This window comes from Lactuca sativa, chromosome 2 (assembly GCF_002870075.4).
Source record: "Lactuca sativa cultivar Salinas chromosome 2, Lsat_Salinas_v11, whole genome shotgun sequence".
Classification (NCBI taxonomy): Eukaryota; Viridiplantae; Streptophyta; class Magnoliopsida; order Asterales; family Asteraceae; genus Lactuca; species Lactuca sativa.
In genome coordinates, this window is record NC_056624.2 from 92,024,479 (window position 1) to 92,044,992 (window position 20,514).

The 20,514-nt window shown below is 38.1% G+C and overlaps 1 protein-coding gene across 1 annotated transcript; it reads left to right on the forward strand.

Annotated features, from left to right (window-relative positions):
* The first annotated feature begins 2,234 nt into the window (after positions 1-2,234).
* Positions 2,235-4,330, forward strand: LOC128132345 (uncharacterized). Its single transcript, XM_052768867.1, has 4 exons — positions 2,235-2,942; positions 2,991-3,318; positions 3,712-3,872; positions 4,262-4,330. Exons 1-4 carry the CDS (start codon positions 2,235-2,237, stop codon positions 4,328-4,330), a joined length of 1,266 nt encoding a protein of 421 aa, XP_052624827.1.
* The last annotated feature ends 16,184 nt before the right edge of the window (positions 4,331-20,514 follow it).

A 20,514-nucleotide genomic window follows, 5' to 3' on the forward strand; every position in this document is an offset into this window, starting at 1 on the left:
AGTAAGATCAATTCTAATGAAGATTGCAGTAATAAAAACAGCTTTGAAATTCTAGGAATAATTGATGAGGAAGTTATGGATAGAATGGAAGAAGATACTAAGGGGGATAAAAATGGTGTTTTTCAGGATGGAGATAAAGTTGTTTCAAATGATGATGTTGCTGGGAAAATGAAGAATAAGCAGGAGCCTTCTAAGTTTATTGGGAAGGGTAATAAATGGAACGATAATAATAAATTGAAGGAAAACATGAAGTATCAGGGGAGTAGTAAAAGCAATGTAGGGAATTCTCAGGAATTAGAGGAGGATGATGCCAAAAATTCTACTTGTTTCCAATGATGTCCATAGGGTGCTGGAATGTTAGAGGGTTGAATAAGGCTATTAGCAGAAGGAGGTTATTGATGTTATCAGAAGTTATAACCTTGGTATTTGTGTTGTGGTGGAATCACATGTTAGGGTCTTAAATCTTAAAAGTGTTTGTGCTAAGACCTTTGGTCAATGGGATTGGGTTTCTAATAATAGTTGTTGTGAAGCTAGGACTAGGATAATTGTTGGTTGGAATCCCCGAATTTTTGATGTGATGGTGATATCACAATCTAGACAAGTTATTCACTGTTATGTTAGATTCTGTGAGTCTAATTACTGCATGTATTTATCCTTTTTATATGCTGCTTCGAATTATATTGATATAAGATCTTTAAGGGATAATTTAAAGAAACATAGTTTGGTGGTTAAGAGGGAAGCCTGGGGAATTTTAAGTGATTTTAATGTTGCTTTAAAGCCTTCAGAATATTCTGAATTCGTATGGGTTTCAATTTACTTGGAATAAAGCTCCTGCTAGGAATATGGGTCTTTTGAAGAAATTAGATAGAGTGATGCCCAATCTGAAATTTGTTTCTGATTATCCTTTAGCTCATGCTGTCTTTAAGCCATATCGAATTTTGGATCATTGTCCTGCCATTTTAAATATCCCTAAGGGTAAAATGAGATGGAGACCTTCTTTCAGATTTGCTAATTTCATTACTGAGAAGGATGAATTCTTACCTTTGGTCAAAGAAGTTTGGGATGTGAATATTGATGGTTTTTTTTATGTTTAAGGTTTGCAAAAAGTTGAAGAACCTTAAAAAGCATTGTAGGGAGCTTTGCAATAAATACATGGGTTATGGGAAGAGAATTCAAAAGTTAAGAAAAGAGCTGGAAAGTAAACAAACTGAAATTGATCTTAATCCTTTTGATGGTAAGATTAGGGAGGATCATGCTAATATTCTTTTTAAATTTAATGTTGCTTGTAATGATGAAGAAAAGCTACTTTTCCAAAGGTCTAAAATCAAATGGATTCAGGAAGGGGATAATAATACGAAATTTTTTCATAGTATTGTTAAGAGCAGGGGCAATAGAAATCAAATTAGGATGATTCTGGATGAAGATGGAAGATGGGTTAGTGGGATTGCTATGAAGAATAAGTTTGTTTCTTATTTTAATAATTTCTTGGGCTGTAAAGATGTTGCTGTTGTGCCGGATTTAAATGATGAATTTTTTCAAAATAAATTGGACAGAAGTGTGGCTGTTAATCTGATTAGAGTTGTGACTGATGAAGAGATTAAAATTGCGATGTTTGAAATTGATGACAATCGTGCCCCTGGGCTTGATGGATACTCTTCAAAGTTTTTCAAAAGTGCTTGGAATATAGTTGGGCCGAAGGTTGGCAAAGTAGTGAGAGAATTTTTTTGGACGGGCAAACTGTTAAAGGGGATAAATGCTACAAGAATTGCAATGGTTCCTAAAGTGGATGTCCCGAGGAAGGTTTCAAATTTTAGACCTATAGCTTGCTGTAACACTTTGTATAAGTGTATTAGTAAGATTATAGTGAATCGAATCAGAAACTGTTTGGGTGATATTGTTAGTAAGAATCAATCAGCTTTCATTCCAGGAAGATCGATTTTGGATAATATTCTTCTTACTCAGGAGTTGATGGTGGGATATAAAAATAAGAGGGGAATTCCTAAATGCACCTTAAAATTTGATATTCAAAAGGCATATGATACGGTGGATTGGGATTTTCTTAATAGAAGTCTACAAGGATTTGGATTTCATCCGATAATGGTTCAGTGGATTATGGCTTGTGTTTCTTCTCCGTGGTTTATGATTAATTTTAATGGTGAAGAACATGGGTATTTTGAAGGAAAGAGGGTCTAAGGCAGGGAGATCCTCTTTCTCCTTACTTATTCACTATAGTTATGGAGGTGTTTAATATGATCCTTGGAAAGCATATAGGAGAAAGCCAAAACTTTAAATATCATAATAAGTGTGAGACTCTCAAAATTTCTCATTTATGCTTTGTTGATGATTTGCTTGTCTTTTCTTATGGTAATGGGAATTCGGCTAGAGTTATAAGGAATGCTCTTGATGAATTTAAAACAGTTTCTGGGCTGAAGGTGAGTACGGAAAAAAGCCAGATTTACTTTAGTTGTGTTAAGCCGAATATGAGAAGGATTATCTTGGGTATTCTTCCTTTTGATGTTGGGAAATTTCCATTTAAGTATTTGGGTGTTCCTATGTGTGTTACTAAGCTTTTTGATAGAGATTGTAAAAAGTTGATTGAAAAGATTAAAATGAGAATTTTCAATTGGAAAAGCAAATCATTATCGTTTGCTGGTAGGTTGCAGCTCATTAATTCTTTTTTGACATTTATTCATGTGTATTGGGCTTCGATTTTTCAAATTCCCATTGCTACTATCAAAGAGATTGAAAAGATGTGTAGAAGCTTCTTGTGGGCAAATGGTGAAAAAGTTAAAGGGAAAGCTAAAGTCAAATGGAATGATATTTGTAAACCTAAAGCTTATGGCGGATTGGGGGTTAAGAATTTAAGGAAATGGAATGATGCTTTGTTAGCTAAACATGTGTGGAATGTTGTTAATAACAAAAATTATTTATGGGTTCAATGGGTGAAATCTAATTATATTGGAAACAGGAATTTTTAGGATGTTTTGCAGAAAAAGAGCATGAGCTGGACTTGGAAGAGATTCTTGGAGATTAGGAAAATTGTTAGACCTCATATTGTTGCTTGTGTGGGAAATGGGAGGAGCACTTCTTTATGGCATGATTGGTGGCATCCTTTAGGTATTCTATGTTCGATCATTTCGAGAAGAGATTGGGTTAGCAATGGGTTTAATGACTCGTCTTTGGTTAGTGATGTTCTTGTTTATGATACATATTTTTGGCTGGTTGATTGGGTTGATAAATTTCCTGGTCTGAAGGATGCTCCTATGTTTTGTATTGAGCCAAATTTGAGGGATGTTGTTGGATGGAGAGATAAGGATGGTAATTGCAAACAATTTTCTTGCGAACAGGTGTGGGGTGATATTAATAATTTTGGAAGTAAGGTCCCTTGGCATGATATTGTTTGGTATGGTAATTGCATTCCTAGAAATTCGTTTATTTTATGGATGGCCATTTTGAATAGATTGAAAACTCAGGATCGAGTGAGAGGTTGGGAAATTTCAGGTAACCTTCTTTGTCCTTTTTGTAATGTTATGCCTGATTCACATAATCATCTCTTCTTTAAATGTGAGTTTTCTCATCTTATTTGGAGGTATTTTTGTGATAAGATGAGTATTAATCTTGTGATGGATGACTGGAATGACCTGATCCTGAAATTATGAAAATTGTTTTATAAGAATTCTGCTATGAATTTGATAAATAAATGTGTTCTAGCGAGTTGTGTTGCCCATATTTGGAAGGAAAGGAACTCCAGAATTTTTAGTAACAGGAGAATAACGGCTGAGGGATTGATTGCTTGTGTTGAAAATGAAATCCGGATGAAGCTGTTGGGATTAAGGAATAAGGCCAAGTTGGTAAATGATAAAGTCTACAAGGTATGGGGTATTTCTGGAATGAATAAAACATAAGTGATGGAGGTCAGAATCTGGGTTGTAAAGTTGTTGATTGGCGAGTTTTTTCTTTGGGGATGGCAGCGAAGGAATTCTAATGAGGGTAATCTTTTTGCTGGAACTTGGTGGGGGCAATTTTGGAATAAATGTTTATACAAAGGAATTGACGGAATTTGTCAATGGTTGGAGAGTTTACTCTCTAATCATGAGACTTGTACCTATGGGATTTTCTATTTGGATATGATCTTTTATGAGATTATTCAAATAGAGAATCCTAGACATGTGATTGATGCCATGTCTAGTATGAAACTTATTCGTAAATTCTGATGGTTTGGTGTTAGTTTGTGGTTTTTTGGTTTATGTATATTATGCAGGAAGTTGCTGCATTGGATGGAGATGGACATCAGTTATACGAAGAAGGAGAATTTCCTGTTGAAGACTAAGTGGGGGATGAAGGAGTGGAAAAGGGATAGAAGAATTGGGATTGATTTTTTCTTGGGTGTTCTTTGTTTTTGCAATTTTGAGTTGTTTAGTAGTATTATATATTTGTGGTTTTATTCTGTGTATAGTCGTATGAGGATTGTGGGTTTAGAGGGTTTTTTCTTAAAGTTTAGCCAATGGACTGAGGGTTTTATTAAGGGCCTTACCCCTTGCTTTGGTTCTTATATTTTTTGGGGTTTTTAGTGGAGCAAGGGGGTGAAGTTACCTTTTTTCCCTCTTTCAATAAGTCTTTGGGCTAGCTTTAAGGATTTTAGGATTTATTGGGCTTTTGGGTGGTTATTTTTAGTTATTAGGAAGTGGCTTGGAAGTTGGTTATGGATAGGTTGGTTAGTTTTGTATTTTGCTTGATTTTTGTTTGCTTTGTATTGTATTCTTTTATTCTTTTTAATAAAGTTTTTTGAGCTTTGGCTCTTACAAAAAAAAAGAATTTAAAAGTGCTCATCAAAGTTTTGCTAAATTGCATAGACTTCATGTGACAATAGTCAAATTCGGGTCAAGTCTAAGTTGAACAAAGTCATCGAGTCAAACCGGTCAACTCAATTAAACCTTGTATATAAGGGTTTATGTTATGTAATTATTTTATAACTCACTATTTTAATGAGAAAACATCACTTGGAAAAAATTCGTGTGTTTAATTTTCCTTAGCCTTAGTGCTAAGCAACGAACAAAAATAATAAAACAATGTTTCATACTCATTGGGAGTGTGTAAGATCCTAAAACATGGCTTAACGGGGTTCACGGACCTTGCGTTGCGGAGCCAAACACTCACAATTGTCACACGTGAAACCTCTCTCAATCGTTTTCACTCTATCTCTCTCTATTGTGAAATCTCTCCCAAATATCTTGATGCGTGTATGGGCTTGATTTGGTGAGTAGGGTAGTGTTTAGGTAAATTAAGAGAGAATAGTAACCACAAATGATATGTGAATGGAAAGAAATGGATAGATTAGTAACAACTCAAGACCTATTAAGTTGTATACCGGTGAAAACAATCCAAGACCTATTGGGTTGAGTTCGTATCAAGTCAAGAACACGTCCCAACAAGATAATTTGTGAATTATAACAATAATTAAAAGTAAACAAAGGGTTCTTTGATTAAAAATTCATGTACTATCTTTCCCATGCATAAACTTGGCTTTATATGGAGCCTTTATTACAAACTTGGTGGTTACAAGCCAACCAACCAATTATTCATTAAAACTAGTAAATGAAATTTAAGGAAACTCTTGAAATAACACAAAAAAAACGTCCAAGACACTTGAGGATGAAGAAAAAACGTCTATGCTTCATTAAGGAGCCATAAGAAGCATTAATGAGCCATCAGAAGCAATAAAGTGTAACCCTAATCCACCAAAGAGTGATAAAAACGGCTAGGAGGCTTTATGAAGTAAAAAGTAACGTTTTTAGCACTTATGAAGCCTTAAAAATGTTGCCCTAGCCTTCATGCAACCCTAATTCAATTTGTGGGTTACCATTCACAACCCAACCATTGAGCCCAAACCACCTTCTAGCCCACTAGTAATCACTACTCCATCACATTTTGGGCTTTCATGATCATACATGGGTCATCCCCTCCCCCTTTGAAAGGAATTGACCTCAATTCATCAAGTCCATCATCATCAAGATAAGGTGAAAGATCTACCACATTAAAGGTAGCATGCACTCCATGGTCTCCTCCTAAATCTACCATGTAAGCATTATCATTGACATGTGACACCACTTTATAAGGACCTTCGGCTCTTGGCATTAACTTGTTTTTCCTTTTGTTAGAAAAACGTTCTTTCCTCATATGCACCCACACCAAGTCACCATCTTGAAAGACACGTGGTTTCCTATGCTTGTTTGACTTCTGTTTGTACAACTCATTCACGTCTTCAATCTTCTCACGAACTTGTTGGTGTAGTTTCATCATGGCCTTCAACTTGTCGAACCAAGCCATCCTTTGGCAATGGAATCAAATCTAAAGGCATGTAAGGATTCACACCATACACCACCTCAAAAGGAGAGTGACCTGTAGCATAAGTAGGAGAACAATTATAGGCAAATTCAGCATGTGCAAGTTTGATGTCCCAATCTTTTTGAGTTTTGCTAACCAACCCTTTCAACAAAGTACCCAAAGTTCTATTAGTCACCTCCGTTTGCCCATCCGTTTGTGGATGATGGGATGTACTAAAAAGTAACTTAGTACCCACTTTCCTCCATAAAGTGTTCTAAAAGTAACTTAGAAACTTGGAATCCCTATCAGAAACAATTGTTTTAGGAATACCATGCAAACGAACCACCTCTTTAAAATACAAATCAGCCACATTAGATGCATCATTGGTTTTATGACATGGCACAAAGTGAGCCATTTTTGAAAACCTATCCACCACCACCATAATGGAATCCTTCCCCCTTTGAGTTCTAGGCAAAGCCATAATGAAATCCATGGACACATCTTCCCAAGGACGAATAGGAACCGGCAAAGGAGTGTAAACACCATGCTTGAAAGTTGTTTTCGCCATGTGACATGTAACACACTTGCTCACTATGTTGGTTACATCCCCCAACATTTTTGGCTAAAAGAAATGTTCTTTAAGCACCTCCAAAGTTTTGGTAATGCCAAAATGACCAGCCAAACCACCGCCATGAGCTTCACGAATCAGCAACTCCCGTATTACATGTTTTGGGACACATAGGCGATTGCCTTTGAATAGGAAGCCATCTTGAATCACAAATTCACCATTAGGACCACCTGCACATTTCAAAAACATATCTCTAAAGTCCATATCAGATTGATAATGGTCCTTTAGAGTTTCAAATCCCAAGAAACGAACATCCAAAGTCACCAATAATAAGTAACGCCTTGAGAGTGCATCAGCCACCACATTGCTTTCGCCATCCTTGTATTTGCATGAAAAATGAAAGGATTGCAAGAACTCCACCCACTTTGCATGTCTTGTGCTCAACTTTTGTTGCCCATTGATCTACTTCAAGGATTCATGATCAGAATGCAAAATAAAATGATTTGCATGCAAATAATGACTCTAATGATCTAAAGCAAGAACAATAGCATAAAACTCCTTATCATAAGTGCAATAATTCAAACGAGTACCACCCAACTTTTCAGAAAAATAAGCAATAGGACGTTTGGATTGGATCAAAACAGCCCCAATACCAACTCCACTTGCAACACACTCCACTTCAAATGGTTGAGAAAAATCTGGAAGAGCCAAAATAAGAGCATCACACAATAATGCATTGAGTTTCTCAAACGCCTTTTGAGCTTCTTCTCCCCATGCAAAGACTCCTTTCTTCTAACAACCTGTCATAGGACTTGCAATGGTGCTAAAATCACGAACAAATCTTCTATAAAAAGAAGCAAGACCATGAAATGATCTAACTTCAGAAATGTTAGTACGAATAGGCCATGACTTGATTGCTTCAGTTTTGGATGGGTCTACGGACACGCCATTTCTTGACACCACAAAACCCAAAAATACCACTTCTTCCACTAAAAACGAACATTTTTCTTGCTTCCCATAGAGTTTTTGAGCTCTAAGCTTCTCGAAAACCTGTTTTAAGTGCACTAAATGATCCTCCAAGCTCTTGCTATATACCAAGATATCATCAAGGTACACCACCACAAACCTGCCCAAAAAAGATTTTAGCACTTCATTCATTAGTCGCATGAAAGTGCTAGGTGCATTAGTTAGACCAAAAGGCATCGCGGTCCATTCATACAAGCCATGTTTAGTTTTAAAGGTTGTTTTCCATTCATCCCCTTCACGCATACGAATTTGATGGTAACCACTTCTCAAATCAATTTTTTGAGAACACAATAGAACCATGCAACTCGTCCAACAAATCATCAACTCTAGGAATGGGAAATCGGTATTTTATGGTGATGTTATTAATAGCCCTACTATCAACACACATCCTCCAAGAACCATCTTTTTTTGGAACCAACAAAACTGGAACAACACAAGGACTTAGGCTTTCACGAACATAACCCATTTTCATGAGTTCATCAATTTGTTTTTGCAACTCCTTTGTCACCTCCGGATTACATCTATAGGCAGCTTTATTAGGCAAAGGGGCACCCGGAATAAGGTCAATTTGGTGTTCGATACCACAAATTGGAGGCAAACCCAGTGGTAATTTGCTTGGAAACACATCTTGAAACTCTAAAAGCAAATCAACAATAGCGTTTTCTCCATGCACCATCTTCTTCGCCTTTGCATGCTCTTTGGGCACAAGCATGTAAATCACATCATCTTTGTCAAGAACTTGCTCCACCTCCCTTTCACTAGCAAACACAGAAAGATTAGGTTTTTTTTTACTTGTTTAGAATTCATGGACCTTATCGCCGTTGGGGACATGGGTTTTAACACAATTTTTTTATTATTGTGTTTCAACTCATATTCATTGTTCCTCCCTCTATGTAACACATCCTTATCAAATTGCCAAGGACGCCCCAACAAAATATGTCACACCCCGAAAACCAAAGGCGGAAACATTTCCGGGGCGGACTCCACGTTGAGTATCAAATCCAATGCACATAGTAAGCAAAGTAAACAACCATTACATTACATATATAGTAGTTTACATTTGTGTCAAAAGTAAATTTTACAAGTGTGATACATAGTATATATGAACAAAATGAGACGAGTCTTCTACGCACTCCGTCTTCACCAAAAGAGATCGTCGGGTGCCTGTCTAATGCAGACCTAAGAATACAAGCGGTTTGAAAATCAGCATAAAACTGGTGAGTTCATAAGCGGTTAGTTTTCTGAAAATGTACGAGTTCCTTTAGTTTCCTGAAAAAGTAGTTATCCAACAAAATCCTATATTTTCTTAAAAGTTGGTTACCAAATCCAAAATGTAATGTAAAAGATGTACACTAAAAACATGATTGTTCTTGTGAATTGTGAAGTTTAGTTATCTAACTTGTTACACGTTTCTGGTTACATACTACTGTTACCCAGGAAAATCCTATATTTTCCTACATGTGTGTGGGTGTGAACTGTTACTAATTCTGATTATGTTCAATGTTATCCCCAGGAAAATCCCATATTTTTCTGAATGTGTATGTGTGCGAATTCTCCTGAAAGTCTGATTATCCTTAAATGTACATTAGTTTTATTACGTACATAAAACTAATAATTAAGTGTGAAGTGTTCATAATCTTGATTGCGAGTTCCATAACCATACTTCAGACCAGATATGACTCGGGTTGGGGCCAGTATCCTTTTTATGACTTTCGTCACCCTTGAACCTTTCGGTTCGGTTGTAGCTAGCAGCCAGGTGCGGGATTGTCAGTCCCGTATAGATCTATACACTCAAGTCACGCTCCCTATCTAAGAGATTCTGGTTACAGGTGCGGTCCTGCACTCGCGTATCTCTGTAAAGTGTTCACCGAGGACGTGTCTCCAATCTTTGAGATTACTCTTTACTCTCGAGCCTAGGGGGAGTAGTATCTATGGCTGACTAAGTTCTAATGGTGCCTGTCCTTTACACTCGAGCCTAGGTGTTTTGTTAAGGACATTACAAATGTTTTATGTCTTCTAATGGTGTTTGTCTTTTACACTCGAGCTTAGGTGTTTTATTAAGGACCATACAAATGTTTTATGTTTTCTAATGGTGTCTGACCTTTACACTCGAGCCTAGGTGTTTTATTAAGGACCATACAAATGTTTTATGTTTTCTATGGTGTGTGACCTTTACACTCGAGCCTAAGGTGTTTTATTACAGACATTACAAAGGTTTTATGATCTCTATCAATATAAGTGTGAACAATCAATTGTGAAACATAACAATATATAATAAGAATTGAAATCGTTTAAACAAACAACTCTGCAAGTTAAAACAGTTTGTTAGTAGGTTTTCAATTCTTAAAAGTGTGCGAATTATGAAACCATTTAAGTAAAATAATGAATTTAAGTACAAGATATTCTTGTACTTTTGCTTGTATTCCCCCCTGAAAACATTTAAAAGCCATTGAAAAAGGGTAGGGGTATGAACTCACCAGACAAGAAAACGTGTCGGTTCGGACGCTAAGTGTCGATTCGAGGCTTGATAACACGCGAGGTTCCTATGTAATATGAAATGGTATACAAATATATCTTCTAATTAGATTTTAAATTACTAATTAGATATGATATTACACTCCAATGAGCGAAAACACTTCAACACGAGTGTTTGGAGGGACCCGGGTGACATCTACGGACATGTATTGATGCGTGGGACTTGGGAATTAAGTTTACTCTTCAAGAGTAAACTCCTTATGGAGTTTTCGGCCTCTTATACTATACACACATGAGTTCACGGCCGTGAACTCATGTTTGGGTGCTTTATGGTGCTAAAATGGTCAATAACACTTGAGGGATACTTGGGATGAATTTATCTAAGGCTTTGGAAGGGATTAAATCACCAATAACACCACAAAAGGGAGTTTATGGCCCTAAACAAGGAGTTTACAGCCGTAAACTCCTATACCCCCTTAGATTGATGATTTAATGGCCTTAGGTTAATCACATGTGATTCCAATAATTTTTACAAGCCTTGGTATGAATTTAAGGCACCAAATGACTCATCTTTAGGAGTTTACGGCCCTGGAACATATTCTTGGGGTGTCCTGGCCGTAAACACCTAATTGGAGGGTGTTTGACATGTTTAAGGTCCCCAAACTATTTTTAGATGATTCTAGGATTTATTCCAAGGCTATTGGTGAAATTATATGGCTTTTTAACACTAGAAAATGAGTTTACTCCCCATGTATGAGGAGTTTACGGCCCAAGCATGTTCTTGGGCAGTAAACTCAAGTTTGCTCCTCAAAATTCATGTTTAGGGTTCTTGGTAGGCCGTTGACTGTAGCTAGCAGTCAGGGTGCGGGGGTGTCAATCCCGTATAGATCTATACACACAATGTCCGCTCTCCCTACAGGAGACTTTGGTTACCAACTAGACGACGGAGAAGGCCGTGTCCTGAAGATGCATCCCAAATAGTGGGTAGCGACTTCCAAATAATGGGTAGTGGGTTTCTAATGTAAGTGATGAACTAGAGGTAGAGACTCATAACTGAACTGACTGAAGTAAACCCATATGTCTATGCTTATGTACATAGTATATAACTAATGAATCAAACGACCATCGGATGGACATCCGTTCCCACCAGACCACATCTCAACGAAGAAAAGGAAATAGGGCGGACAAGCCTTCCTAAGTCCTTCAATCATTATTTATATGCATCTATACAAGCACAGACATACATCTAACTACGCTTAAGTGTGTATCATATGGAATCATATCGTGAAGTATAAGTGTACAGTGTGGAATAACCGATTCGTGAAGTATAAGCATGCCAAATGTAAGTGCATCACGAAGTAGATGCGACATCAAGTGAAGTAGGAGCGTATTGAGTATAAGTGAAGTAGAAGCAATACCAAGTATAAGTGAAGTAGAAGCGATATCAAGTATAAGTGAAGTAGAAGCGATATCAAGTATAAGTGAAGTAGAAGCGTATCACTAAGTAAGAGTGTAAACAAGTATAATCATTTAACTAAGTAGAAGTATCCACTAAGTAAAGTATAACAAGGCAGTGGTATATAACGAGTGGGGTATCAAAACATGGAAGAAAACTTTATACTTAAGAAAATCACGTCTGGGTATTCCTTTGTAAAATAAGTTTGGAAACCTTTAGAATTTCTTTGGAAACCTTTCATAAATCAATTTTAAATGAAACTTGGATAAAACAATATAAGTAAGAGATTTGAACAAGTGGAACATTTTAGAAAACCATTTATAGTATCAAACTCGGTAAAACAATTTCTAGTGTGGTAAATCCTTGTGCATGCGGGTTATCAATCACATGTGATTGATATGATAGCTGGCATGTTTAACTTGTATTCCCCCTATAAAACATGTAATAGCATTTAAAAGGTTCATTCAGGGGTATGAACTCACCTGTAGTGAGTGGTTCTAATGACAATGTTGGATCTGTTGCTAAGTATCAAGTGGTGACTTAAGTACACATGCGAACCCTATTTAGCACATATTGATACATATATGAATATAATTAGTGTTATGAACAACTAACTATTGAATTGGGACCACTTTAGGGACTAGTAAACACTTATATTGAAGTGTTACAACCATAAATGATTGTACGAAGGGTTAAAAGGCTATACAAGAGAGTGTATGGCCTGAATACACACTATATGTGTGTGTGTGCGGCCATGTGTGCGGCCAGGTGTACTGTCAGAAGCGTGTGCTGACAGAAAACATGGTGTTCTTGGTGTTCTTGGTGAAAGATGTTACCTTTCCGGATGATACTTGAGAGGATTTTCGAGTCCTAGCTTTGTAAGAGTGTAAGAAATGGTCAAAATGACCAAGGATAGTATATATAGGAGGGTGTGTGTGGCTGGAGGTGTGTGTGGTTGGCCTGTGTGCGGCTGGCTGGCCGCACACACCTGGTTTGGTGTGTTTGGCCTGTTTTTCCAATGCTACACCCAAACTCCTCCGACACGTATTTCAATTATACTAAGCCTTAAGCACTCTTTTAGACTCGAGACTTCATTATAAAATAGCAAAACGAAGCTAACTTTGATAAAAATGAAGAATGTAAACTAGAAATTTCGGGTTGTCACATCATCCCCCCGTTAGAGGGAAGTTCATCCCGAAATTCAGGTTTAGGCAAGGAAGTAGGTATGAATGACCGAGTAATGAGATGAAGGTACTTCCTATTAGGCTGGTCCTCGCACTCCCAAGTGAACTCTGGCCTTCGCTTGGTGTTCTAACTAAACTTTCACTTACTGGATGCGGATTCCGTCTTGTGCCGCCAGCGATTCCTACTGGATCTTCTACGAAGTTAGGGTTCCCAATGGTTTCAGTCAAGATGAGTGGAATACAAGAAGTCACGTCGAGCAGACACTTATCAAAAGTGGATTGATTTGGGGTAAAACTTATGGAATTTCCGAAAGTAGTAGTGGTCCGACCAGGGTTGGACTAATTTTGTATGGAACCTTGGATGGTCCTTAACTCTCGGAAGGGTAGAGCTTTTCAGTACTTAGAACATAGTGTACTTCTATGGCAAGATCACCACTAGCGTGATCGCCATTCCGAAGTTCCTAACGTTCTCTCCCATACTGGTAGTGTAGTCCTTCAGGTTGGTTCTTAGGAGGCTCGGGTTGTCTTTGGTTTTGCGTTTCCTGTCAATTGGCTTTTAGAGGCTTTCTAGGTCATCAGATGGGTTGCGTGTCTACGGGTACTTGTTCACTGCAGAGTGTCTATCTCAATCTTGTGCAAAATGAACCTGCACTTCTGATTCTTGAGATATTTCTAACGGAAGCCCTCAGGGTCAGGGAGATAGGGTTTCACCATACGAGTGTTGGACTATCTCGGGAGGTGGTTCTACTATTTCTGCGTGAGATAGTATTCATGGAACACCTAATAGTCCAATGAATCTCTAAGACTTTGGTTTATTCTAGTGCGGAAAGCGCATGCTCCTGCATAATCCCTCGACTAACACCAAGGCTGGTGTCAAGCCTATAATCTCTTCGGGATCTGGGTCATGAGGCTTAATGCAACTACTTTCGTACTTTGATCAAGTATTCTTGGCTGTGGAGGTTATCCTGTGGTTCTCGGTATTCTAGTGTTTACTTCGGAGAATGAAGTCTATCGTCTACGGGGCGACGACGATTTCCTCCATATGAGAGGGTGGAGGGTTATAGGCACTACTTGTCTGTAACAGGGTGGACGAAGTGCCTGAGTAGTGCGGGCATCTACTGCAACTACTCTTCCGAAGGTTTTGAGTTTTCTCAGTCTAGGTCAAATCTAGTGAGTATAGGTTCCCATCACTCGGAACTTTAATCTCTTTACTAACTGAGGGTGTTAGGTACTGCGTTGGCTTAACCGGTATGACAACAAATTTCAGATTTGTGGTCCTTATATAGATACGTTTACATAGAGACCCTGTTATAAGCATGCCTATATATGTATAGTTATAGAAGTAATGTTTAAAGGACTTAGGAAGGCTAACCTGCTCTATTTCCTTTTCCCCGTTGGGATGTGGTCTGGTGGGTTTTGGGTATCCGTCCGAAGGTCATTTAGATACTTAGTTATATATCATGTGTACATATATGGACATAATAGTTCCTTTCACTCAATTCAGTACCTTTGGGTAGCAAAGATATACGTTCATATACTTTTACATAGATCATATACGATGATAGGACAGACATATCTAGGTGCTATAGCATGGAATGATTTCAGGATCTAACTATACCAATGAATCACAACGCATTGTGATAGTTATATTGGGTATACATGATCATAATAATGTGGATGTTCACGACTTCCAAACATGCATGGGTCGTGTATGGGTCCCAAAATCTCTTTGACAGGGGAGCGTTTAGCCTGGGATCTAGCCATCACATTATGCCTTATCCCTTAAATAAGGCAAAATTAGTACATAAGTAGTCACTTATTACAAATACTACAGTACTTACGAGATTACAATAGATTTAAGGTAGTTAGTACAGTTGTAGTTTTGATACTACACCATAGTACTATTTCCTTTTCCCATTACATTCACTTCGTGAACATTCACACGATGCACGGTAATGTAGAAGCTATATTTTGGATAATGATAGTTGGATTTGGGAAAATACACACTCTTACAAGAGACACACACATAGATACTAGATGCCTTGGTAGAAGGATACTTTTAGTAGGAAACATATGGTTTTCTAGGATGTTCAAAACGTTTTCAAATACTTACAGTTCATATACATACAAATACTTACATTTGATATACATAAAAATACTTACATACAAATTAAGACACTAAAATACTTATGATCTCACCAGCTTTAAAGTTGATACTCTCTTTCAAAATAACTTGTATCCTCATGTCAAAAGTAGACAGGTACCGATGCAAGGTTTAGAGAAGATGGTGCTCGTTCAAGACTCATCTTTCATTTTGATTTGTACTTTAGTGTTTATCATAATTTAACAGAACACATTTGTATTAAAATTATATTATTAATGCAATGGATGATGTTGTTGCTTGTTTACTACTTTTCTTTGTTGTGATACTGTACATGACGTCCTCTGCCCCAGAACGTTTCCGCCGTTCATGGTTTTGGGGTGTGACAGATTGGTATCAGAGCATTGTTTATAGTGAATTTAGTATATCAACCCATAAAAGATATACAGACTATAAATATAATGAGATAAAAATACTCCTACCAAGAGTTTATACTTTAAATAATAAAATATTTAATTAAGTATACGTGCCTGCATTCATACTAAAATCAGTGTCACTAGGACAGTACAAAAGAATTACGATTGTTGGGCAACACAGGTGGACTTAGAGACATATAGTCAAAACTGGGAAGATATAGCCTGATCAACTATATTATCTGAGGGTTAACTAGCATGTGCCTAAGTGTAGTTGTGTGGTTGCAACAAGTCAAAAATCTTACCAACAATACCACAATGAGAACAATAGAACATAAACCTAAAATACTATAGGGGTATTTAGTGTTACTATAAGTACTTCATACTTGAGAACTAAACGGGATCTTCATTACTAAGTTAATAGTTGCTAAGTGGATACACTAAGGCTATATGTAACTAAGATGTTATAGACTTAGAATCTGTGAAAATTTTGCTTTACCCCGATTCCTTGTGAATTTGGAGTTGAGGTGACTTATTTGAAGGCCTATCCTGTTTTAATTACATATAACTGATATGCACTCCACAAATAGTGATGTAACTAATGAAGATTTTCTAAATAATTGCCTAGATAGTTCGTCTAATAATTATTTTCTTACCCCAATTCTCGCATAGATAACATGGCTGGACTCCATCCCCACGGCAACCAGTACCTTCCAAACGAAGTCATTACTGGTTGGTTTGAAGAAGAACCAGAGAATGATCATCCTATCCCTTTGAATGATCACCATGATGAAGACCTTTTGGACGGTGCTAACTCCGAACCCGAGGTTGAAAACCTACCCCAGGCAGCTCCCTTTCCAAATCCTAACCCTCGTCCGGCTTTTCATGGCCCGACGCCTCCATGGAATGCTTGGAAACATGGAGCCAAGGACAAGACCAGTCCATTCCATTTAATGGTGATCGAAGCTTTTATGACCTGAGCAATGGGGGCCCAGCAGACAGAATCTTGCCAATCCTGGTCCGCAGAGTGGCTCGAAATGAGATTCAAAGCAGGACAGTCGTACATCAGATCACAGAAGTTGTCGCCAATGCGAGAATGCACACCCTCCGCACCATTCGTCTAGAAGATGCTCGTGAGAGATCTGAGAGAGACCATGAAACCTTGCTGCAAGCACTGGCTGAATCACGAGCCAAATTCATAGAACTCCGCGTACGCCAGAGGGTGTACGAAAGACACCTACTTGATGTGGAATGCCAACTGGCTGAACTGAGAGTTCACCAGAGGGATGACCGTTGCCAGTAGTAGATGCCTTACTTTATTTTTCCTTGTTAAAAGGAATCGTTTTTCTGTCTATGCCCGATGTGGCATTTTCTATGAAACTATCTTGTACTGTAAGTACTTTTGGTTAGGTCTTTATGCTGTCAAGGACTATCTTCTCTGGATATGATGTAAGACCTTTTACAAGGTCATTTTCCCGAACTTTTACGTCATAAATATCAAAGATATTGACATTCGACTAACTTCTGTGTCATTCTTTATTCAAGTACTCTCATCATACATTCATTGGAGTCTATCTGAAACATGCTTTAGTCAAGACATTGGACTATAGTAATTTAACTCCGGAGACATTTCCATGTCTCTTTCAGTGGTAGGATCGTGTTATTCCCCAACCAACGATACCTCAGCTTGAACGACAAACGTCTTGAGACCATTCTACAAACTTGCTTCTACTCCTTACTAGGACTGCATCATAGGGATGTAGGTCAACCCTTCATGAACATACATCCATTTCGTACAAGGACTGCATCATAGGGATTTAGGGCAAACCTTCGAGATCGTACTCTTACTTTTTTAGTTAACGATCGGCGTACATCTAGAGTCAATAGTAGCCACTACTAGAAATTCTAGTTCATCATATAAGATTCGTAAGAAGATTATTATTATGACTTTCCTCGCTTATACATTCCCGAGTTATATATAACAAAGACCTGGTAGACAATAGGATGTGAGATTTCTAACTTAGTTTCTTTTCCCCGTTGGGATATGGGACTAGAGAAGAATCACACATTTTATTATGCGCCCATTCTTGATTATATTATAACGTGTATAAGCTAAGTTTCATTTATAATAACCAAGTTCTTATCCAGAATAAAAATGATACAGGTTAGACCATATTCGCTCACGAAGTCATTCTCTTTTCGTGTAACAGAATCATGTCGTCACCCGAAAATAGTCAGCCGAGCAGTGAAACCCCTATCCTCCATATCAACACCGTAACATTACAAGCTACAGTAGCAGGTGCGGTGACAACTTTCCTTACACACATCAACTCCGGCAACACAAACAAGACTGACAAAGGAGTTGAGAGTTTCGATTGTAGTACCAAATCGAGAAGTCAACAAATGACAACAGTCATGGACTTGCGAAGCTGTAAGACTGAAAAGAGGAGACGATATCGCCAAGCCAGAAGTGAGCGAAAGCGATCCCAAAGACTTGCCATGCAACAGCAGCAAGTGGAAACTTCTGCCGAACTCTTTAGGAGGAAATTTCCAAAGTGGAGTAATGAGGAAGGCACTCATGTCCACGTAACTCTGACTAAACACCTCACTCCCACCACCAATGCTGGCACTAGCCAGATATGTCATTTATGTGGAGAGATGGGACATCTCAAGAAGGACTGTCCAGTAACAAAGAACTCGAGCACAAATGGGAAGATTCTTAGGATCACAGCTGCAGGAGAACCTACTCCAGACCGACGTTAATGTAATTAAGGCGTTTGGTTGTAACAGACTTATAAACCATCCAAAACTAGTGCAACTAGAGTTTTATCTTTTGCGAGATCCCGTCAGTAAAGGGATGCTCGTGCTGCATATACTTGTCTTTTGTAGTATACCTTGTTCGCAGCAATAGTCTTGTAGTAAGTCTAAAGTACTGTAACTATGTTGAAGGTTGCACGGTTGTGTTTTGTCTGTAACGCCTTATGTTTAAATCTAATGTCTTTAAGTTTCCTTATGATTCTGACATTACCATACGACTAGATTCAATTTGATCCGCACAATACCAACTTCATACGTACACCTCTTTCTTCGAGATCGCCTTTCCAATGAAGCCGTCATATCAGAACACCGAAGTACTCATGCATGGAGTACCTCATAGTTCTTTTCCTTTCCGAATGAATCACCGAAGTACCACTCGTGCAATATGTCAAGTTCAATCCAAAGAATCCATGCAGTTGATCCATCGCTGAAGAATGTATACATAGGGTGATATATAATCAAGGTTCTATAGGTTTAGAATTGATGATTCCATTTTAACTTCCTTTCCTTATTAGGATGTGAACGTAAAGAAGAATCAGTTATTCGACTATCTTTTCAATCTAAATTATATACGACTCGTATACACGAGATAGTGATTGTTGAACCATGTATGAATTCTAATATGAACTTCAGGACGGAGACTGCCCAAGACTACAAGTGAACGCATTGTCATGCGAACAAACTTAGAACCCAGCATGACTCGTGTAACCAGATTGCCCTATAGTCTAAACACCTACGGAGATACAAGAACAGTCCGGACAACTTATCGAACTACTCAACAATGGAATTGGAAGACCAGGCTTCTCACCCTAGAGAGCTCCGGTATTATTCCTCCAGAAGTAGACGAATTGTATCATATGTGCCTCGACTATTGGGGACTCTGTCAAGATTTCCAGTAGAAATCGTTATCTCTACCTCACATAGATGATATGGTTGAGTAAACGCAAGGAAAGAATTACTTTCAAAAATGGACCTGAGATCCGAATATCACCAGTTCGAGTGTTAGGGAAGAATGTCCTGAAGACTACCTTCCGAACTCGATGCAGACACTTCGAGTCCGTAGTGATACCCTTCAGATAAGACCAATACGCCCATAGTATTCATGAGTTTAATGAATAGGATACGCCATTCTTACTTGGATCAATTCGTCATTCTCTTTGTAGATGATTTACTTATCCGCTCTCGTAGTAAGAAGGAATCCATGGAAACATTACCCTCAGAGAAACTCTTCGCGAAGTTCTCTAAACACGAGTTTTGGAATTGAAGAGTAAAATTCCTAAGACACACTATTAGTGATGTGGAAATTCGTGAGTACTCTGTCAAATTATCAAAACCGTTGAGAATTTGTCGGCACTGAAGACGCCGACGAAAATTCGCCAAATTCTTGGTCTTGCAGACCTACTATCGTAGTCCATTCAGAACTCCTCGCAAATTACCGAAACCTCTTATGACTTTGACTCATAAGGGAGTGGCCCTTGACTGGGAAGACAAGCAAGAGGAAGAAAACCTTGGAATTTCAAGTGAGAGGCGAAATCCTTTTGGTAATCTAACTCTGGGAATGGCTTAATACGCTTCGTAACGCGTGGAAAACTAAATCCAAGATAGTTAGGACCTCCGAGATTCTTATCGGATTCGGTCTTGTATCTCGTAGACTAGACCTACTCTACGAGTTTAGTAACGTACATTCTATCTTCCACGTATCGAACTTGAAAAAGTGTCTGTCCGACGAGACTCTTATTATTCCACTCGACGAAATCGTGATCAACGAGAGCCTCAACTTCGTGGAAGAACTATAGTGACCATGGACCGAGAGGTCGTGCAAACGAGTCATAGTCGTTTCCCTTTAAGTGAAGGTTCACTGAGATGCCAACCAGGGAACCGAATTCACTTGGGAGCGCGAGAATCGATCGATTAGGAAGTATCCCCATTTCTTGGCTTGATAATTCATGCCTACTTCCTAACCGAAATTCTAATTTCTGGACAAAATTCCTTTAACGGGGGGATGATGTGACAACCTGAAATTTTCATTCGGTCAAACCCTAAAGTCAATCACTTCAATTTATAAGTCAAGTTCAATTTCATTTGATTTTAGCAAATTTATAGTTCGTTTGATTATTTTAATAATTAATCTTTAAACGAACGGGTGAAAG

What these genes read in the sequence shown, in the direction of transcription:
- LOC128132345 (XM_052768867.1), top strand. Translation starts at nt 2,235, where the DNA reads ATGGAGGTGTTTAATATGATCCTTGGAAAGCATATAGGAGAAAGCCAA. An exon ending in TGGATGGAGAGATAAGGATG is followed by an intron (nt 3,319 to 3,711) that starts GTAATTGCAAAC and finishes AATGTGTTCTAG; the next exon opens with CGAGTTGTGTTGCCCATATT. An exon ending in TAAATGATAAAGTCTACAAG is followed by an intron (nt 3,873 to 4,261) that starts GTATGGGGTATT and finishes TATATTATGCAG; the next exon opens with GAAGTTGCTGCATTGGATGG.